Consider the following 23,289-nt stretch of genomic DNA (forward strand, 5'->3'; position numbering starts at 1 on the left):
CTTATGTCTTTGTCCCTTTTTGTCCTTGTCGCTTCTCTCTTTCCTGCTTTTATCCCTTCCTGGAGTTATCGTTTCTCTCTCCTGCTGTTATCCATTCCTGTCTTCATCGCTTCTCTCTTCTACCTTTACCCCTTCCTCTAGCCATTGCTTTTCTCTTTTTCCTTTGCCCATTTCTATCTTCATCGCTTCTCCTGCCGCTATCCCTTTCTGTCTTCATTGTTTCTCTCTCCTGCTTTTATCCCTTTCTGTATTCATCGCTTCTCCCTCCTGCCTTTATCCCTTTGCGTATTCATCACTTCTCTCTTCTGTCTTCATCCTTTTCTGTCTTCATCGCTTCTCTTTTCCTCCTTTATCTCTTTCTGTCTTCATCGCTTCAATCTTCCTCCTTTATCCCTTACTTTCTTAATCTCTTCTCTCTTCTGCCTTCATTCCTTTCTGTCTTCATCGCTTCTCTCTTATGTCCTTGTCCCTTTTTGTCCTTGTCACTTCTCCCTCCTGCTGTTATCCCTTCCTGTCTTCATTGCTACTCTCTTCTGCCTTTATCCCTTCCTCTAGCCATTGCTTTTCTCTTCTTCCTTTGTCCATTTCTATCTTCATCGCTTCTCTCTCCTGCCTCTATCCCTTTCTGCATTCACTTCTGTCTTCTGCCTTTATCCTTTTCTGTAGTTATCACTTCTCTCTTATGTTTTCATGCCTTCCTGTCTCTATCGCTTCTCTCTTCTTTTCCCTCGGAGTGCTTCGTGATGTTCCTTTCTCCTTGCATCCTGATCCGCTTTTCATCGTATCTCCTCCGCCCTTCTGTGCTCGTCTTGTGCTTGGTGTGTCTCTTGCGCCTGTCTCTCTGCTGGCCCTGTCTCCTTCCTTTGCTGTCTCTCCCTTCTGTTTCTCTGTCGGCAGGTGCGGGCAGTGACAGCCTGCAGCCCCCCACCGTCAGCCGAGGGGTCCCCAACTCCTGGCCGCGGGCCCAGCCCCTCTCGCCCCTCTCCCTGTTTCCTTTACTCTCGCCCCTGCCTGTCTCTGCCCCCCTCTCTCCCTCACTGACCCCCGGCCCTCCCTGGGGTTCTCTTTCTACAACTTCTCCTGTCCTGCGGTCCGTCCCGCTCCCCTCCCCCTCCTCCCCTTCTCGCCCCTCTCCCTCCACCGCTGTCCCTGTCACTCTCCCCCCCTCCTGCCCTGCTCACTCTTTCCACCTCTTCTGCTCTCTTCTCGTCCCGGACACGAGGGCTCCTACCTAGCGGCCACTGGACCGGACCTAACGCACCCCCAGAAACACCGACTCCCCCGGACCGGACCCATCGGAGCAGCCCCGCCAGAACCGGACCAAAGGCAGCCCAGCGGACCCCAGAAGCCGGCAGCAGCTCCGTCCCGGCCAGCAGCATGGTAGGAAGGCCCTTCTCGCGGGGGGCAGGGGGTGTCGGGGGGGGGGGGGGTGGGGGGGGGGGGTGTAGTCTCGGGGACTGTGAGGTCCCTTCTCCAAACGCCACTACCCCTGTGGAAGGAGTCTACACGCCGAGGTGGACGCGGCTTCCAGTGGTCCCGGAGGGTGAGGGAGGTGGTGGTTTCGGGGTGGTGGGTGTGTGTGTGTGTGTGGGGGGGGGGGGGGAGTATTAAAAAGCGGGGGGTTGCTCTTAAGAGGAGGCGCAGTCCCCTCTCAACACCAGAAACATTCACTTAGCTAAATTGAGTTAAGGTCTGAAGTCCCAGCTAGTAATTTCATTTTTGTTACTCAAATATTTCGGTCACTCCAAAAACAGAAACGTCCTCCATAGTCACTTTATGTATGTATGTATGTATGTATAGTATAGTATAGTATTTCTGTAGCGCTAGCCCAGCATAAGGCAGTGATACACGCTACACGGTACATCGTCAAAGACCAGAATTAAGTCAGCGAGTGCCAGGGGAGGAGGCTGCGTTGTAGACGGTTAATGCATTGCAAAGAAAGTATGCAAACGTCTGCACCCTCTGCTCGTCCCTGTCACTTCAAAGATAATACGTGACAGTCACTGTCTGATGCCACCCTCATTCTGTCATGTAGCGTGTGGTAGCCTGCGCCTTCTGTGTGTGCCATCTCACCCTGAACAAGGCAGGTGGCAGCCTGTGTGTTCCATCTCACCCTGAACAAGGCAGGCGGAGGCCTGGGCCCCTGTGTGTTCCATCTCACCCTGACAAGGCAGGTGGCACCCTGCGCCCCCTGTGTGTGCCATCCCTCTCTGAACAAGGCAGGTGGCACCCTGCGCCCCCTGTGTGTGCCATCCCTCTCTGAACAAGGCAGGTGGCACCCTGCGCCCTCTGTGTGTGCCATCTCTCCCTGAACAAGACAGGCGGCACCCTGCGCACTATGTGCGTGCCATCTCACCCTGAACAAGGCATGTGGCAGCCTGGGGCCCCAGTGAAACATCTGATCCTAAACTAGCCAGGTGGCAGCCTGCGCCCCAGTGACACATCTCACCCTAAACAGGGCAGGTGGCAGCGTTGTATCCTCTGCTAAACCAGAGAACGCATGTCACAGTCGGCGTCTCGTCCCATCATAAATAGAATGCCTTATTCTGCATAGATCGTGGCCCCCATAACATGGAGCCCTCCTTCCCCGTGTCCTGAGGGCGGTGTATGGCGGCTCATGCCCTTCTGCATCCCTCCACTCGCAGTGTCCTGCTGCAGGAGGTGTGTAGGAGCCCCCACACCCTAGACATCCTCCGTGCCTTCAAGGAAATAGCTGACGGCCCTTGTCCTCGGAGCCCTCCCCAGCCTGACTGAGACATGTTACAACCATGTCCCCAGCAGCGCACCACATAAGAAGGGCGTGGCAGAGACCGTCGCAGGCACTTGGATTAAGAGTGCTCATAGGGATCACTTGCCTAGAAAGACCTTTAAGTAATTTCGAACTCAGTCATTTCAAACGAGTAGTTTGTGCCCACAGTGCCCAAGTACAGCTCTAGAAACTGCAAATGAGTGCTGCATGTAGGAGACAGGCTCCCGTGGCAGAAGGTCCACAGAGCCTTGTTGTGAGCAGTTCACCCTGACGAGTGCGCTGCCTTGTGTGGCAGAAACTTGTCCACAGTGCATGGCGCTGACTTCAATGAGGCCAAAAAGGCGATATAGAAACACTTGATGGCCCTCCTGGACTCTGCTTAGCTGTGTTTGTTCCTTTCACTCCACGCCATCGCACAATGACTCAGGTAGAAAGTTAGGGCTAGGCTTGAAGATAGCTCCGCAGTAGCACGTGTTGTCACGGCTATAAGACGCAGTCACTTCCACGTCAGCAGCACATATCGAAATTAATATTATTAAACACAGATCTGGTACACAGAATGATAAAACGTGTGATTCTGACTGAAGTTTAGTTCTGATCTTTGATGGAAATTGTTCATTCAGAACAGTCCTTACACCCAGCGGCGTAGCTTGGTCAGTTAGACTGGGGTGCGTGAGCTTCAGATCTTCCCTCAGTCACACTGACATATAATGTTAAAATACAGTATACGACAAGCAGGGTGCATGAGAGGGGCTTAGGAGGCAGTGGAAAGGGAGAGGTATGCAAATTGGTAGAAGTATTAAGAGAGAGAAAAACAATATTTTGTAAAGTAATAAACATTCTTTAGGGCCTGCAAAACTGAGACGAGAGAGAGTGTGTGTTGTTGTCAGTGTGTGTCTGTACATAAATGCCAGGTGAAACCCGACAGACACCCCTCATACCTAACTGAAAGCAACTGTACCCAACTATTCTTCAGAAAAGACATTTATTAGTGAGGTGTAACACCGCAGATACCCCCTCTGACGCTACGCCCCTACTTACAAATGTGCTGATGTCCTGCGTTGAATGTAACAAACATTAACAAGCATTTGCAATGCAATTGGTCTCGCATTTGCTTGAGTTAGAGCTATTGGCGTGTTCTTGCCTCATAAATTGGTCAACCATGCCTCATAATTTCGTCTTTTCCTGCCATATAATACCTGTGGTCCTGCATATGACTAAAGCACTTCCATTTACCTTCTTTCTGTTTCTGCAGCAAGACATGAAATGGAAATATTGCCATTTAGCGCCCTAATTTAAATCTGACATGCTAATTCCAATACAATACCACTTTCATCCACCCCACCATCAGAGCTGCTGGCTGGTGAACACAAATCCTCAAAAAAGACAACGCAGCCACAGAGGAGAAATAAACTAGAAGGGTCATCCAAACATATCAAGAGTGTTCAAACAATCATAGTGCAATAAGGATGTTAAATTGTCCTGAATTACGGTCATACTTGTAATACGGAGAGATTATTAAAACATATAATCATCATTTAAAACGTTATCAGAATTAAACTGTTGGCATTAGATTGTAATACTCAAAACAGCCCCTAGAGGGCACCATAACAAAAATATCATTTGTAAGAAACATGGTCATGTAACCATATTGTTAGCCCCTAGAGGGTATAACAACCACCCTCCCCACCCCAAAAAAAGGACAAAGTAATGCAGTGTAAACATATACTTAGCCCCTAGAGGGCGTTTTAGTGCTAGCAGACCTACTGCAATGATATTACAAAAAAAGGCCTTTAAAACATAACTTCTCCCAGCTGTAAAACAAAAGTTCTAGCCATGAAAAAGGTTATAAGGCAGTGCATGATGGGGTGGGTTATTATTTTGGAGTCTCCACTAACATACTGTGGGGACCCAGAGATGATGTTGACAGAAATAGCACATTGTGGTCAGTGTTTTGAAGATGGGCCCATTGTCCTAGGACCACCACAGGCTTAGAATTATGAGCAAAAATATTTTTTAACATGTTGATTTGACTGCAATGCTTAGAACAGCCCCTAGAGGACACCACAATGAAAATAGCATTTCTGAGAAGCAAGGTCATGTAACTATGTAGTTAGCCCCTAGAGGGCATAACCACACACAAAATGCCAATAAATAATGCAGAGTAACCATATATGTGGTCCCTAGAGAACATAATGCATTACATTATTTCAGGGGCAGCAGGCCTGCAGCAAAGATATTACAAACAAGGCCCTTAAAACACAAACTATTACCAGTTAGAAAACAAAAGTTCCAGCCATGAGAATGCTTAAAAATACACTGAATTTGTGGGAGGGGTTAATATTTTGGGGTCCCCATTAATGTAGTGTGGGAACCTGCATGTAACATAGACAGAGCACGTCCTGCTGAACGTTTGGTCGTGTTCCCATTGTCCTAGGGCCACCACAGGCTGAGTTATGGGCACAACTGTTGTGAAAAGAATGCTTGCAAAGCATTATTGGTTGAGTTTTCCAGAGTGCAGTGAATATTGTAGTATCGGCTAACCCGCTGTGCCCGTAGAGCTGCTTTCGCTTTGAGAATTTCTGTTTTATGTAAAGCATTTACCAAGTTCAAGGGTCTTAAGGTGAGAGCCACAAGAAATTACTCTGATTAGGTAAGTGTGAACAATATGACGAGCGCTTCAGTACCGCCGCTTGAGTTCACGCTGTTGTTCTTGTTCGAGCTGTGAGTGCCAAGGCCGCCATGGAGCACGAAGGGGAGAGACAAAAAAAATAGTTTGCCCAAGCTAAAGTATATCGGCGATCATGAAATAATCCATGTAGCGGGGCCGTCTGCAAGGCATAACAAAAAAGCAACTGAATAAATAAATAAAAGAATAAACAAATGAACAGGGGCGTCTTTCATGGACGGAATGACTTGGATTCACTCCTTCCTAATTGACCACAGAAATTGGAGCATAGAGAAACCCAACATGTGTGCGTTCTTCCCTACAAAATGAAACTGTAAGAAGGGATTTTCATGGTCTTCTGCTTTTTATCTGTCACCAGAAAGCCTCATTCAATGGGAGCTAACCACTTACTACTCAGGTTGGTGATTGCACTCCTTTCTCAATGACAGTCGTCTTACTTTAGCGTTATTGTCACCTCCTTGACTCTTACAATACAGACCACCAGAGTCAGTCACGTTCAGATCACTTCTTCAACCACTGCTACTACTCACTTTCCTGGAGGAGGGTGAAGCCCTGCAGCTGAGAGTTGTGGCCTGGAACCTTGTTTGCTTCAGGGTAATCTTCAGAAGCAAAGTGGAGGTATTTGTGTAAAAACCATAACAAGAATAATTAACTAATCTGCCAATGTGATGTTCTGGAGTAGTACACAAAAGAATCAAAAGGTAAGTACCTGACTGGAATGTGACAGTGACCCGGGCTAAACTGCAGTAGACAATGTCTCAGTATTATGCACATTCAGAAATATACTCAGAGAAAATAGCAAGATGTGCCCTCATAAGAATTACTTCAGCCAATATTCAGGCTAAAGCCCAGCAACAGAAAAATGCAAACGTTTCCAAATCCTAACCATGCATACTTACCCTAACTAATACTTCCATCACGTGGAAATTTGGAACAGTACAAAGAATCTCCTCTAGGCACTGCAGACTTTCTCAGCAGCAATTAGAAATCTTTCACTGAATAGAAAAATACAGGAAATCTTCAGGATGAGGCAGAAACTCCACAGAGCTAGATTGACTATCCACAAGTCATTGGCACAATGCTGCTTTTAATATAGCCTTAGAGCCCGCCGTAGCGGGCTATACCAGCCATTAAAGGCTCACTCCAGCGTTAAAAGGCCTGAGTCTGGCTCTAAGGCTATTAGAACATTCCTCCCCTAGAAGGCAGAAGGTTCTAATAACTAAAAGAAAAGCCTCACGGAGCCCAAGGAGTTAAAATTCCCTCGGGCTCTGCAAGTCCTTTGTTTACAACAACATCTGTGAACAACAATATTGGAATGATGGAGCTCGGGGCTTCTACGGCCATTAAAAGCCCAGAGCACTCCATGATCTCCAATGAAGCTCCCAACATTCCAGTGTTCTAATACTGCTGCTTTTTCCAGAGTATTCCATATGATAAGAAGAGTTTCTACTTTCTGATTTTCCAGCATCATGCTTGAATACCCAGAATGCTGGGAATCGTAGTTTCAAATACTTAAAATGCCTAAAACCATCACTAGAGAACACAGCCGGGTGGGTACTGTAGTACTGAGAATTCTAAGCACTCCACGAACATCTGCTGCTGCAAACAGGCCATCAACCAAACCATCACGTGTCCTTCAGACACTAACTAGGCCGGCTCGAGGTCCCTTATTTTGGGGTAGGAGCCTCACTTTCAGCAACACTCCAGAACAACTTTCGAGTTTTGTCTCAAACCATAAACCTCCTTGGACCACAAAAAATCTCAGTCACGAGGAAAATTAACTCCTCTCTTGGAGTCCAGAGCTCCCTAGTCTAACCCAGAGGTGTGGCTACCAAAGGGGCTACATGCCCCTGAGAAACCAGTTTGGCCAATGGTTCCCCGTCCCTGTCCCCTGTGGCAGCCTGTTTACCTAGACAATGGAGCCGCCCCCCTCTCAAGTGTTAACAATTTGCCCTTCAAAATTGGCTTCTCCTTTGAAGCTCGCCTTTTGGGCCAACACCCACGTGGCTTCCTGCAGGAGGAAGGTCACACCTCTCTGCAGTGCAGGGGTCTATTGCCTCCGTTCCCAGGAGCTGTTAGCACGTCTCCCAGAAGAGCAGAAAGCTGACTCGGGGTCAAGCTCCATGTGCATCCGTTGAGGGCACAGGAGATTAAAGCCAACAAAATAACAACTTTGGAAAACTTTCACACTGCAATATGTTGCATTAATTTCAACTCAAGAACAAAGTTGGGCTTAATGTAACAAGTTATTTGATACCTTGGAATATCAACTTTGGCCTAATCGTTCAGGAGGTAGCACTGCTGAGGGCTCAATATGTAACCCTGTGCTCGCCAATGGGGCGACTAAGTCTTTCCACAGTAAAAACAACAGTTTCACGTTTTTACTACCAGAACAGATAAAATACATGTTCTGCCCATGAAATACGCTGCTTGCTGCCTTAGGGCTCTGTAGGTCTGCCATAGGGGTGACTTACACCTATTGCAGAGGGAGGTTTGGCTTTACCATAGCTTTAAATGGCAAAGTTGAGCTAGCAGGTTAAAGCTGCTCTTTCAGTCTGCAAATTGAGAAACTCATTTTATTGGGGGTCACACCCAGAGTGGCATAACCCGTGCTGCAATCCCTAGGGTGACTCTCGAACTTACATGCCCTGGGTACCTTGGCTACCATATACAAGGGACTTGGGTAAGTTAGCCTATGCCTGTTGGGTATAGCCAATGTACTATACAGGTTTTGAGGTCAGGGCACTGGCACTAAGGTCTGGTCAGCAGACCTCAATGCACTCTCAGAGTCAAAAAGCCAGCTGCATCATTCCAAAAATGTGAAGGCGACCATACAAAAAGAGGCTTTCCCTTACAGTATCCAAAACAAGTTTTCAATGAAGTGTGATATCTCTGCATCTGACTGTCAGTAGCCTTTCTGAAGCAGCAATATCATGGCCTGACAAAAAGGAAAGTCCTGCCTGAAACATCCTTACTTTGAACAGCAGAAACTGCAGTCCCACCCCATACTCTGTCATCTACCAAGAAACAGTCCTCCAGAAGGACTCATTGTCAGCCTTTTGCCAACAAGGTCATCATTGAATTTTGAAAGGCAGCCCTGGCTCCATCCTTCCTCACTGCAGTATCTGGATATCAAGCCTACAGCCAAAAGAATGCAGTGACTAGACTTTCAGTGTCTTGGAAAGCTGTATCACCCTCCATCCTGCCCTATGCTGAGCCAGTAGCCATCCAAAATAGATTTCACTAGTTTCACTACTCAGACCCATAGCACACACAGTCATACATACATGTGCCACACACTCACTGCACGTGCATGCACTCAGAATGTATGCAGAATGTTAGTGCAAGGTTCTTGGATTCACGCAATAGCAGACATTTACATGAGAGAGGTCTGTAACTCTCCTGCCCCTGACAGAGACAAGGGTCAGGTCGCACTGCTGATTCATGGAAACTTGGTAAAATGCCACCACAGATTTACATTGTCCATCCAGTGTATGGGCAGTAGTCCTATGCCCATTACGACCCTATCTGTTGTACCCCCCACCACGTTCATAAAGCAGGTTTTTGGAAATATCCTTCAACCACTCTGTGCCCTGTGAAGCACTCTGCTGCTCTCTGGCTAGATGCACCATGTGTAAATTCTTCAAATAACTAAATCAGTACATCTATAAGTCACCACCACAACAATAGAAGTCATCCAACTGCATATCATTGTATATCATAAACCAGCATCTACTTGAAAAGCCATAATATTAGTCCATGGTATACAATGCAATTTGATATGCTCAGACACATTAGAGTAGTAAATCCCCCACGGCCATCCCCACATTCAGGGAACAGAGGCCGTGCACAGTTGAGGGTTGGCCACAGGGACTGATCCCGGGGCCTCCATCTCACAGAGTCTTTTTTTAAAGGGTAAGGGGGCTGAATGCCCACCTCCTGAGCCTCATTAGGCCCTGGAGACCCCTACCCCAGGGCCATTGTTTTTTATTAAACAGGAGGGAGGCTGCGTGGCCCCCCTCTCCGAGCCTTGTTAGGCCCTGGGGACCCCATCCCTCCTGGCAACTCCTTTATATAAAGGGGAGGGGGTGCTCGTGGCCCTCCTCCCCAGACCAATTTCAGAGATGGAGACCCCCGGGGCCCGGCATGATTATCACGGGGATGGAGGAAAGCCCCCCCTCTCTTTGGGCCGATATCAGCCCCGGGAACACCATCCACCGGGGCTCGACGTTATTATCAGGGGGAGGAGTCACACAGCCACCTCCCGAGGCTGATTTCAGCCCAGAGGGCCCCATCCCCCGGAGCGAGCGTACTTTATAGGGGTGGGGGCATGTGGCACCCGTCCCTGATTTCAGCTCCAGGGTCCCCATTCCCCGGGGCCCAGCATTATAATCAGGGTGTGGGGACACTGTGCCCCCCCACCCAGTGCTCAGTTTGACCCGTGGAACTCATCCCCTGGGGCCCGGCATGCTTTTTAGAGGGAGGGGGCATGAAGCCCCCCTCCCCAGACTGATTTCTGTCCTTGGGACCCGAGGGCCTGGCGTTATAATCAGGGGGAGGGTGGAACGCAGCCCCCTCCTCTCAGCTAATTTCAGCCCCAGGACCCCATCCCCTGGGGCTTGGCATGCATTTTTTGGGGGGGATGCGGCTCCCCATCCCCAGGGGTCTGCCGTGCTTGTTAGGGGGGGATTTTGGCTCTGGGGACCCCATTCCCTGGGACCCGCAACCTTTAAAGGTAGGTGCCCTACCCAGGTCACCTACTATACATTCCTTGGTGGCTAAAGGGGGAGTTCCAAGGCCCCTGCAGCCCAAGCTGTCTCCCCGCATCCATGGGAAGCCGGCACTGCTCCCGCCTGCATGGAGTAGCTCCTAATGCTTCTCCTTCCGGGAGGGAGCAATATATAGATCTGTTTCCCTGATCGCATCAATGCGGACAAGCAAACAGATCTATAGTCCACTCCCAGTGGGCAGGAGCATTTTTGAAGCTCCCGCCTGCTGAGAGTGGACTTGGTGCTTGTTCCTGCTTGGCGGGAGATTGGAAAATGCTCCCGCCAAGCGAGAGCAAACACAGGGTTCCCTGCCCGCTCCGGTGCAGGCAGAGAAACCACTATGTCCCAGGGTGGGTCCCCCAGGAATAGCTACTGAGTCGGCCTTGGGGGATGGGGTCCCTGGGGCCAAGAATGTCTCAATGAAGGTGCCGCAGAGCCCTCTCTCCCTTAAAGTAATGGGCTATGGGTATTGGCTCCCCGGGACCTTTTGAGGCTTGGGGAGGGCGCCACATGGCACCCTAATCATTTTCTTAAATTTCGTCCCTAGCGGTGGGCTCCTTGGGGCCTTTTGTGGCTCAGTGAGTGGGGCCACGTGGCCCCCGTCTCCATACAAAGTATCTTCGGGCCCAGGGGTAGGCTCCTTGGGGTCTCCGATGGCTCAGGTAGGGGGAATGCGCATCCCCCCTCCCCATTCATAATATGTTTGGCCTAGGGGTTGGGCTCCCTGTGGCCTCTAATCGCTTGGTGACAGGGACCGTCAAATTTCGGACCCGGAGTGTACTCTCCGGGGCCTCTGCAGGATCAGGAGGCGGACCACGGAGCCTTTCCCCCTTAATAAATACAAGACCACCACTGGGGCTTATGGTTATTGAATTCAGCCTGGCCGGCATTTTTTTTTTTTTTTTTTTTTTAGTGTCTCGCTGGATCGCAGCATTTTTGCTGATTATATTTCTTTTTTGGACTGGGGGGTCCTTCTGGGTTTCCCCATGGGGCCTAAGTGGTCAGGGTATCCTTACCCTGCTGTTTTTGCTATTTTTATTCTAGGGTGAAGACAGGGAACTAAGGGCCACGTGTACAAATGTGAGGTTTTGCGACTCGCAAATTGCAAGTTTCAAAACCTGATGTCTAACAGTGTCTCAAACACTGTTAGCGATTCCCAAATGGGTCTCACGAGACCTGCCTCCTTAATATTCATAAGGCAGTTAGCAAAATGCGACCCATTTGGGAATGGCAGCACTCACAGTGATGGTGGCCTTCTGGGGTCAGCAGACCACCATGTCTGTGACTGCTTCTTCAATAAAGCAGTTTTTTTTAAATGTAGCCCGTTTTCCTTAAAGGAAAATGGGAAACATTTCAAAAATAAAAATGAACATTTCAGTTTCAATTTTTCAGAGTAGGCAGTGGTCTGTGGGACAACCCGCCTTCTCTGAAAAAAATGTTGTGCCCCCATTCACAAATGGGAAGGGGTCCTTTGAGGACCCCTTCCCATTTTTGAATGGGTGAACACCAGTTTGAAATTGATATTATCTGCAATTGTTTTGCGACCGCATTCACGGTCACAAAACAATCATACATCCTGCTGCAACTCGCAATTAGGAAGGGATGCACTGGGTATGCCCCTTCCTAATTGTGATTCGCGAACCTATTTTGTGTTTCAGTAAATAGATTATCTAATCGAAAAATAGCATTTTTACATACCAAAATGCTTTTTTTCTGTGCGCAAAAGTGCCAATTCTGTGAATCGCACAGAGAAAAGCTTTGTACATCTGGCCCAAGTCCCCGAGTCCTGTAATAGCTGCTAGCAACATTTTTCTCATGTTGCTGGCAGCCAATCAGAGCTCTTGTGGGAGACTGACTATTGTGGAAGCAAGATGGCCCAAGGGAAATGAAGCCCCCTGGGCCAATCAGAATGCTCTGTTTTTAAATTGGCGCTCCCGCAACGGTCTCTCGAGAGTCTCGAGGACCCAACTGCCAAACTACACAATTATTTTTTACCCTAAATTTCTCAAAATGTACTGAACGGATTTACACCAAATCACAAACAGCACAATGTACGGACTAAAACCTAGCTTCCTGACGAATTTTGTGTAATTTTGTTCAGCAGTTTTTGGTGTAGCCTTGTCTAAAAAAGTCTATGGAAAATGCATGGGAATTTTGCTTTTTGGGACCCCCTTTTTTTCTCAGCCCCTGCTTGACGGATCACCCTGACACTTTCCAGGAAGGAGCCGAGGTGGTTGAACTTTTTTTGGAGAGTTTTGGAATGATTCGTCAAACAGGGGCAACGTTATAAGCAAACCAAAAAACGCACTTTCTATGGAAAAGCAGATCTAACTATAACTACCTGCTGGCAACCACCACTAAGTAATATGTGTGTGTGTGTGTGTGTGTATATATTATATATATATATATATATAGCCGCTGCTGTACTAAACAAATCCTGATGTGTAATGTGGACATCATTTGATACACAATCATTTACTGTAAACAGTTGCTTATCCACCGCCCTAGTTGTCATGTCTACTTTGCATAGCGATCAATCCGCTGCCCTAATCCCAAAGTCTGCTGTAAAGCAACCAATATGGTGCCCTAGGTATGACATCTACTGTGCATAGCGACCTATCCACTGCCCTAATCCTGACATTTACTGTACATTGTGATCAATTTGCTGTCCTAGTCCTCATATCTACTACGCATAGCGACCAATCCGCTACCCTAATCCTGATGTCTGCTGTGCATAGCGACCAATCCGCTGCCCTAATCCTGACGACTACTGTGCACAACAGCCAATCCGGTGCCCTAATCCTGATGTCTGTTGTGCATATCAACAGATCTGCTGCCCTAATTCTGACATCTACTGTGCATAGTGACCAATCTGCTGCCTTAATCCTGACATCTAGTGTGCAGAGCCAACAATCTGCTACCCTTATCCTGACATCTACTATGCATAGCAACCAATCTGCTGCCCCAATCCTAATGTCTGTTGTGTATAGTGACCAATCCATTGTCCTAATCCTGATGTCTGCTGTGAACAACAGCCAATCTGCTACCCTAATCCTCACATCTGTCATGCATAGAAAACAATCTGCTTCCCTAATCCTGACATGTAGTGTAGAGAGCCAGCAATCTGCAACCCTAATCCTTGATATCTACAGTGGGGAGCAACCAATCCTCTGCTCTAGTCCTGACATCTACTGTGCATAGCAACCAATCTGCTGCCCCAATCCTAATGTCTGTTGTGTATAGTGACCAATCCATTGTCCTAATCCTGATGTCTGCTGTGGACAACAGCCAATCTGCTACCCTAATCCTCACATCTGTCATGCATAGAAAACAATCTGCTTCCCTAATCCTGACATGTAGTGTAGAGAGCCAGCAATCTGCAACCCTAATCCTTGATATCTACAGTGGGAAGCAACCAATCCTCTGCTCTAGTCCTGACATCTACTGTGCATAGCAACCAATCTGCTGCCCCAATCCTAATGTCTGTTGTGTATAGCAACCAATCCGCTGCCCTGATTCTGACAGCTACTGTGCAGAGCAACCAATCCGTTGCCATTCTGGCATGTACTGTGCATAGCAACCAATCCTCTGCCCTAATTCTGACATCTTCTGTGCAGAGCGACCAATCTGTTGCCATTACCCTGGCATGTACTGTGCATAACAACCAATCCTCTGCCCTAAATCTGACATCTACTGTGCATAGCGGTTTTTCCTCTGCCCTACTTCTGACGTCTACTGTGCATATCGATCATCCTAAATTCATGCCTCTGGTGGTTGAAACGCTCTCTGTAGTTAATGATCTGAGTCCCTGTTAATCTGCTGCTCAAGGATAAGGCTGGAGTTGTTATTTAATCCTGTGGACTTTACCAGGCAGTTCAGGACCGTCATTATTTTGTCAGCTCAGAGATCCATCGGCCACAGAATAAAATGCTGTTTTGTTATCGTTTGACACAATCAATTGAAAGTGTTTTTGCTCTCCAGCATCCTTTCCATGCCAGCCCTCTCTGGCTCTCTTTGCTCCTAACAGCACTGAGCATCAGAAGCCTGCACATGGGTCGTTATATCATGACACACTGCCATATCTCGCGGATGCATTAATTACAGATTACGGGCCTCATTTACAAGGCTTTTGCGCCACCTTCGCATAATTATTTTTGATGCAACAGTGGCACAAGCAGTGCTCTAAACTGCTCCATATTTACAAACTGAGTCACTGGGCCCAACGCGTCAGTTTGTAAGCAGGGTAGGCGTTCCCACGGGAAAAGCCACTCAGAACTGACGCAGTGAAATTTACATTTCACTGCACCATACTGCCTTCACAGCATCAGAATATTACCGCCTTCTCAGAGCAGACATAAAACGGACGCAGGGCTTTTCTCAATGGGTGCCTCCCGGCATTGCTGGAGTAGCATAATTTTTTTTATGCTAGTCCAGCAATGCGTGAGTTTAGAGCCACAGATGCATCAGAATGTCTGACGCATCTGTGAAAAAGTGTGCCATGGAGCTCTGTATTGTAAATACAGCGCATCCATGGTATTTTTAGGGGGTCATAAGGCAGTGTAAGAAATCTGACGCATCGGAGCTGATGCGTCAGATTCTTGTAAATGAGGCCCTATATATCATATCAATGCACACCATGGGCCTCATTCACGAGGCCCTAGAGACACACAGTGGCACCGGAGCATCATTTTGTTTACGCTCTGGTGGTGTAGTGTGGCGGCCCATATTCACAAGGCCATGCAAAGCCACCTTACGTGGCTTTTCATGGCCTTGTAAATATGGACCCATTGCACTTATAACACTGCGTGAAAAGGGTGTTTCATGGGTGAGGTTGGGGTGTTCCCATGCAACACCCATGGAACCCGAAGGAACTGACGCATTCCCAGATTTACAAGTCAGGGAATGCGTTTCCTACCCCGCCTCAGGGATGACGTAAGAATGACACAATTGGGAGAAACATCCTTATTTCCCCCCGTTTTCCTCTTTGTGTGCTTCTGCAGCACACATAGAAAGAGGAAAACACCTCTTGTGGTTGTTTTTGTGCAGGAAGGTACCCCTTCCTGCACAAAGACAATCATCCCCACAACGCCTCTTGCACCACAGTGCAAGGGTGGCTTCATTGGTGGTAGGCAGCAATTTGTGCACCAGTGCGGGCAGAGGACAGAAATGCGACGTATATTGTAGATATGGGGCGTTTCTGCCCTTTCCCGGGGGTGCAGGGTGGTGCAGTGAGGCACTTATAGCACCCGCCTGTGCCACGGGCCTCGTGAATGAGGCCCCAACTGAGGCTGTGGCAGAGGGCCATTGTTAGAAAATGGCATTGTCAATGTTGTTTTTATATAGTGCCTTCCCATAAAAACGAATCTGGCAGAACCATCTCTCGGATATGGGTAGTGACGTCAGCACTGCTCGAATGTGACCTCTGCTGTCAGTGAAATATGACTTGTGACATCTGCGCTGCTTAAATATGATATGACGTCACTACTTACATTTTCCCTTGTGTGCTCTTTCTTTGGCTAGAGGAAGGCCGAGTGAGAGACAGAGTTGAAAAGCACTGACGTCTGATGAGACTGAGGTATAATCCTTGAGCATCGAGCGGTATTTGCCAGTGAATTCCTCTGGAGTGAGCCCCGTGCTCTCGGGTGGGGGTATGGGATTTTAGGAGGCTGTGGCGTTTAACTGTTTCTGGAGCTCAGTGTTTGTATTATTTCGGAGCAGGTGGATAATCAGCTGTTTTTGAATGAATTATTCTGCAGATTGCTGCCGGTGTATTTTGTTTTTGAGATGCGGGCCGTGCACACGTGTTTGGTCTCTGTGATAATCCACGCGGCCGTGTCCTGAATCCTTTGCATCTGTCGAGGGGTTATTTTTGGGCGGCCGGCCTGCTGAGAGCTGCGGTCCGTCCTGCAGCTAACTATAGCTCTTGCAGTGGCTGCAAGGCGCTGGCTCCGGAGGAAGGTTCGAAGGCAGCCAAGGATCCTCCTCGGCTTTGAAGCTAACCGTTTTTGAAGATGTCATTCATTTGGCAATCTGTCGCGCTACCAATCAAAGAGGCAGACGGATTTTGGTTGACTCCCCGAGTTTGGCGTGATAATTGCCAGGTTGTGAAAGAGTGGCTTTGAGAGTGGCTTGTGTTTGTTCGTTCTTAAAGTGATTTACACCTGTTACACATAGCCTGTGTAGTTTTTCTTCATCCTTGCATCTCGACCGCTCTGGAGCTAACTAAAGAACTGGGCAGGAGACGTGACGTCTGCAGTGTATTCTCACCTCTAACCATCTAGGGCCTGATTTAGATATTGGTGGACTGGTTACTCTGTCACAGCGACGGATATCCCGTCTGCTGAAATCTAAATCCCATTATTTTTATCCATGTGATTTATCTTTTGGCAGACGGGATATCCATCGCAGTTGTGATGCAGTAGCCCCTCTGCCAATATCTAAATCACACCCTGAGTGGTTATTCTGTTGAAGATTTTGTGCTCTACTCATAGGTCTGCAGAGTGGAGGGAACTGAGTGTCCCTGCTGGAGGGATGTGACTGTTTCTTCTCAGATGACATAGAGAGTGTATTCCTTGTGTCTGGAAAGTCTTTCCTCATACAGTAGCCTTTCAGAAGGGGCACAGGGTTGAACTGTCCCCTGCAGTCTCCAAGAAGAAAGCGCAGAAGATGACTGATCGTTGAAAGTTCACGTTGAAGCTTCTGTTACTTCTGGTTTCCAAGGATAAGAGGTTTTTGCAGCTGTCCAGCACTTTCAGTACAGTGGGCCTGTTCAGCTCCAGTCGGGTGCCACAGGGTAGGCGGGGCCTACTGACCCATGGCTGTGCAGACTGGGTCGTTTGCCACTGCTGTTCTGGGAGCCCTCCTATGTCTCCACATATAGAGCTAAGTACAACCCCTGTAGCTCTTGACTGTCAGTGGTAGCGATGGCGAGCAGTCACAGGCTTCTCCCAGAGGTTAGTGGAGGTTTATGGTGGTCTCAACAACGCACCCAGTAGATCGGTACCCTGAATGTCCACTCCAGAGCGTCTCTTTTTTTAAAAGAAAAGTATTGCATTCTACAGTAAGGCATAATACTCCACAAATCGCACAAATGTTCCAGATACCTAATGTATGGGTACAATTCCAATATGCTTTACGGTGCCCCAACCCCGTGCACTCCACCCTCATCCACTTATATGATAGTCTAGAGCCTGGTGCTCTAATTTCTATTGCAGGTGCAGCTCTTGCCCTCATAGAGGGCATGATTTATATGTAATCGGAGAGGGAACTTTGTGCCGTTGTGATGAAGTTCCCTCCGCCCCAACATGATGGTCCTCCTGCCTAGTTTAGAATTGGGTGGATGATAGGTTTGATGACAGCGGAGAATACTCCCTCTCCGTCGTAGTCAAATCCCTCCAATGACCCAACAAAGCAAGGGCCGTCGGAGGTTTGGTTATATGTCCGCCCACTTAATTTAGATGGGCAGACATACAGTCGATTTTCAGTGCCTGTCACCGCCAGGAAAAAACCTGTCCGGGAGGGGCAATAAAAGTTGCTCAATGCCCCCTGCCCCCATCCTCCGCCTCCCCACCTCTCCATGGGAGGAAACTCCCATGGCGAGGGCAGCATTCTGTTTTTTATGTTCACAAAGAAAATTGCACTTTGGGATTTTCGTTTTGAAAATTTTAAAAAAAGGTTGTAAGTCATTCAATTTTACAATGCGTTTCCAGGAACAACAGTGACAGTGGTTCCTGAAAATGCAAGAGATGCCCACAGGGGCGGCCGACATCTTTAAATATGACACACGGAGTACCCTCACCATGGAGGGAGTAAAATATTCCACCATGGTGACGGTCATTACTCCTTCCACTGATATATAATCAGCAGCAGCACCATAATCTCTTGTCTGATTGGGTCACTCAAATCTTTCATCTGCTCTGTGGTAGGCCTTTCACTCACAGTCTGGCTCACCGGAGTTGTGCTGGGCCTCAGTTGGGTCAGGTGGCAGAACGGCTGAGGAGGACCAGGCAGTATCCTGAAGACACAGCAGTCGGAGCAGCTGGCTTCTGAAGGTGGTCCTCTCCTTGGGTCCAGAAGTGCTGTCAGTAGATGGACCTCGTGGTCTCAGCAGGCTGGTTCCTCTGATCTGGTGAATCTCAATTCATTCGAGCTAGAGCAGTCCTGGAATGCGATTATCTCGCTGCCCTCTTCTGTCCACACCAGTCTGCAGCTCCTCCTGCATAGTTGGTTCACTAAGCCAGGACTTCTTTGGCTTCCAGGACAAGACAGGCAATTCGTCCTCCAAATCAGAATCCAGGTGGTGTCCCCTCACCTCTGGGAAGTTGGCTGATCAAATTTCTAAGAGGAAGTATGTCTCCTCTCTTTCCATTTCAGTGACTGCTCGCTCCCTCCAGTCTCAGGAGTGTCAACAATATACTTCCACAGTCTGGGAAAGCAAGCTCACCTCCAGTCCTTTGAATATGAATAGGGTAGTTAGTGGCCTCCAAAACAGAACCCAAAGGCCTGTGTCACTCTGGTTCATAAAGACTCTTATGCAATGTGTTCTACATTTCTCCGATACACACATTCATGCAGGCGCTCTGGATCTTAGGGCTAGGGTTCTGGGTTCACAGCAGTGGACGTTTCTGCAAATGGGCGAGTAGGATCCTACTTGAACGTGGTCATGGTGCAGTCACTACAAAACATGGTGCCCTGCCACCACCACACCTGACACATAAACCTGAGACAGGGACTATAGTCCTATGTCGCTAGTGAAGGCTTTCTTAGTGTACCCCTCTTGGTATAGCCTAGGTCCAAGACCAGCCACAGGTCTAAGGGAGACCTAGGCCTTTGCCGAAATGCTAGGTTATCATGAGACTGGAGGCAAAAAATCTAGAAACCAGGATACCAGATACTCGGGGTAAGCAGGGCAGGACACAACTGTACACTACGCAAAGGACATTCTTGTCCACATGCTGTTACTCTCCAGAAATATGTTAGTGGTAGGGATATCCAAAACTTCGGAAAACTGATTGTGGAGGATCCAGTCACTGGACAAGAAATCTTGCTGTTGGATCACTCTTTGCTAGAAACTTGCCTCAGAGCTACAGGTCTCCTTCATCTCCACCAAAGAAGGGAAGACAGGAGATACAATCCGAGCTGAAGGTGCTAGTGCTTAGGCCGCCGGAGGCAGCGTGCGGGTGGTGTCATCCATCTCATCTTGCCATTCAACAAGAAGTCCCAAGTACTAGACTTAGGGAAGTAAGGAACTATTGTCTGAAAAGAAAAGAACGGCGAGCTCAACAAGAGTTTTGCCATTAGTCGCCCTGTAGTTTGAGCCGCCCTCCATGAGCAAGCGTCTAAGCTCCCTAAACATGTATTTGGAGAGAACCTTTTTTATGTACTTGCCTTGCAGCGGTTCAGTACACAGAACTAGGATCTTGGTCTTAGCCTGGTTATTTATGAAAATATAAATTTATTGTGCTAAATCTCCACACGTGCACATTCACAATTAGTTTAAAATTGTATTATTTATCAAAGCACACAACTAAAGTAAATTAATGACAGGCAAATCAACACACCCATATCTCTGGGGTGCCCCTGGAGTTTCCTTGTACAAATCATTGCTTGGGTGCCATGGTGCACTTTCTCCAATTGATGAAAACAACCCCCTGGGATGCACTAATCTATTCATTTGAAGGACTAGAACATCAATGTCTTGTAAACATGGAGGGATGTGGCACCCAATGTACCATCAAGTGCTGCTGCGTAGAGAAGGTAATGCAAGAGAGTTATTCATCTTGTCATCAAGCACCCACACCACAGCAAATTCTTCAAATTTTGTGTCCCACAGAACGTTGTCTAGAACATCCTTTACCTCAGGATGTGGACTTTAAAGAATCCAAGTGTGCACCCTAAAGCCTAGTAAATAGACTCATGTTAACAAGCAGCCCAAAGGAAATAGTCCCCTTTACCCAAGCAGTTCTGTGCTGAAATGGGCTTAGATTGTAAAGAAATCTCCCCATCCTTTCTTATGCCATCTGCACATGCTCCATGATGGCTCTTCATTGCCGGTAATGTGTACAGATCCACAAGGAACCGTGTGTACAAACTATCTGCACTGCCATTCCTGACACCTGACCACCACCCTGAAGGGTGAAATACCATCTGAGCCCATTCCTATTACTTTCACTCATCTAGTGCTTCTATCAAGGTCAGTGAGCCATTGTTTGTCGGCCTAACAAAGAAGCCGAGAACCTCACAAGGCAATCTTGTTCCACAGGACATCACTTTTTCACTCTGTGTGACAACTTGTATAAAAGATGCACGATGAAGTAGCCCTACCTGTATCATTTGTCTTGCTCATTAGACCCTTGTTCCCTTCCTCTTAAGCATCAGAATGAATAATAAAGGGATAAACCTAGCTTGAGCTCAGCAGAGGTCTATGAGTTATATTTGTACCTTGGGTTCGCAGGGAGGAGTGCCATTTTGCCCTCAAACCTTCTATTATCTAAGTGCATACAGGGCCGTAACCAGGAATATTTATGTTGAGAGGAGGGCCTGGCCCCAAGTAATAACATAACAAAGAGAGATGTTAGGGAGACTGGCTCGGTGTCTTAAAGCTATGGACTAACCTGCAGTGCAGTTTGTGCTTGGGCTGTAACCACAGTGTATGCTGCCCACCCTTATTGTCCTCACTACTAAGCTTCTGATTTCTCTACCATTATTTCCTCATTAAATATTGGCTCTACTCTGTATGCCCAGTCTAAATTTTGTAGTAGCTGATATCTAAGCACTTTGGAACATTTTCATAAATACATATCATTACATTCTGAATAGCGGCTTGGCTTACATTTGCCAAGTCGTCTTGCTGCTGACATCTGAGGAGGTGGGGGGAAGAATGAGAACCTGTCGGGTTGCAATATACCTGCACCATCCCTTACTAAGCCCCAGAGAGAACAGGAGGAAGTTGGGCTTTACATTGCCAGTGTAGATCCTGGTTTGTCTTTCCGGATGTGATGACCCTCAACCACCTTTCTATCCCTTGGGGTCTGAAATTGTGCTAAGTAAAGTCACAGTCAAGCCGAACCATAAAACTGACTAGTTCCTTGTTGGGAATGGTGCCACCAAGAAATGTTGTGGGCATAATGGAAACATCCACATCAAAGAAACTGCTCGCATAAAATAAAGTTCCTCCTGCGACGCAGCCACATTGCACGCGGATCCAGCACTACAGGAATTAGGATTTATCATGGTCCTTGGACACATTCCAAGTATTCCTGTATTAAGGATTTGGACGGTTGACACGATTTGCTTCCTTGGATTAACAATGAGTGGTCATCTGGGTACTTCATCACTATAACGCATTTCAAATAACTTTATTTTATGCAAGCAGCTACTTTGATGTGGATGTTTCTATTATGCTGTCTGCCGCAGTCTATTTTTGCTACTTACTGCCTTGAAAAAGTGACATGTTGTGACGAAAGACGTGTTGGTTGTTGATGAGTTGTTTGATATATGAAGGACTGCTTTTCCCTGAGTGAAACTGGGGATACCAATCAAATGTATAGGAAGAATATGGCATTGATCAATTAAAAAGACTGGATCAGACTGGAACTTTTGTGACATTTTCACTATTAATTGTACTATATTGAAACTATACCGAGTGCTGTGGTCCACCTTGATTATTGCTCTATATGTACAGTGTTTAGTACATGGTTATGCCTTGGGGTGGTAAGGCATTGGTAACCATTCAGCACCTTTCCGGGAATTTTTTTAGGACATACCAGACTGTGTCCTATTTATCTGCTATATGACACTATATGGGATGTGCATTTAATATACTATTCTACCCTGCTTTTCTTTGTATTAAATCAGATTTAGCGAAGGAGAGCTTACACAAGCAAATGCAAATGATAACGTCCTCGTGGGGGCATTAGCTCTTACTTCTCAATAAAAAGATGCTAAATTCAAAACATATATCTAGTACCAGGATTCATTTCTTTCTCTGGTACTTGTCTCTGAACATGTTGCAGGTAATCCAGGCACACAGTACTGTAGCAAGAACCACCTGGCCTTTCTCTGCTGTGACAAGGGGGTGGGGCGAGAGTTACTCCATAACGTGGTGTTGAACCTATTTAGCCCTCTCCTTGTTGAATGCATCCTGATATCAAGACAGACACAATGCAACTTCCAGCATAGTCGGCCATCAAGCAGAACGCCAAGAAAGGGTTAAGCATGCACCTGGAGCTATGCACCTTAAGCGCCTGGATATCCTCTTGGGTGATTAGTGCGCTATGCAAATCAGTATAACATAACATTCATCCTTTCGGATTGTCACAAAGGTTGTGGTGTACATTTTGTTGTTGTCACCGAAACGCCAGCACTTTACATTTTAGGAATGAGAAGAATTGTGGCATATAATGCCAGTGTGCTTTTAATGTACCGTATACCAGGAACTGTAATCATCAGTTGTATGTCACTGTGTCCAGAAAAACAATATTAGCAACTACCACCAAAATACATTGAAAACATAAATATCACGACCCAATGAATAAACACTGAAATATCGATGACAAAAACATTGTGGAAAATATCTAAAATACAGCAATATTGTAAACAAAAATAAAGAAATAGCAAAAATTGTCTACACATTAACCCCTTCGCTGCCAGGCCTTTTCCCCCTCCTGTGCCGAGCCTTTTTTTGGCTATTTGGAGCAGTTCGCGCTTAGGCCCTCATAACTTTTTGTTCACGTAAGCTACCCACGCCAAATTTGCGTCCTTTTTTTCCAACATCCTAGGGATTCTAGAGGTACCCAGACTTTGTGGGTTCCCCAGAAGGAGGCCAAGAAATTAGCCAAAAAACAGTGAAAATTTCGTTTTTTAAAAAAAAATTGGAAAAATGGGCTGCAGAAGAAGGCTTGTGGTTTTTTCCCTGAAAAGGGCATCAACAAAGGGTTTGCGGTGATAAAATCACCAGCTTCCCAGCTTTCAGGAACAGGCAGACTTGAATCAGAAAACCCAATTTTTCAACACAATTTTGGCATTTTACTGGGACATACCCCATTTTTACGATTTTTTGTGCTTTCAGCCTCCTTCCAGTC

General features: G+C 47.2%; 1 protein-coding gene across 1 annotated transcript in view; it reads left to right on the plus strand.

Annotated features, from left to right (window-relative positions):
• Nucleotides 1-1,181: 1,181 nt before the first annotated feature.
• CFL2 (cofilin 2) overlaps nucleotides 1,182-23,289 on the plus strand; it is an 83,265-nt gene continuing 61,157 nt past the window's right edge. Inside the window, exon 1 of the mRNA XM_069209107.1 lies at nucleotides 1,182-1,380. Coding sequence (XP_069065208.1) covers nucleotides 1,378-1,380 — 3 coding nt within the window. The 5' untranslated portion in view covers nucleotides 1,182-1,377. The remainder of the gene's footprint in view (nucleotides 1,381-23,289) is intronic.

This window comes from Pleurodeles waltl, chromosome 9 (genome assembly GCF_031143425.1).
Source record: "Pleurodeles waltl isolate 20211129_DDA chromosome 9, aPleWal1.hap1.20221129, whole genome shotgun sequence".
Taxonomy (NCBI): Eukaryota; Metazoa; Chordata; class Amphibia; order Caudata; family Salamandridae; genus Pleurodeles; species Pleurodeles waltl.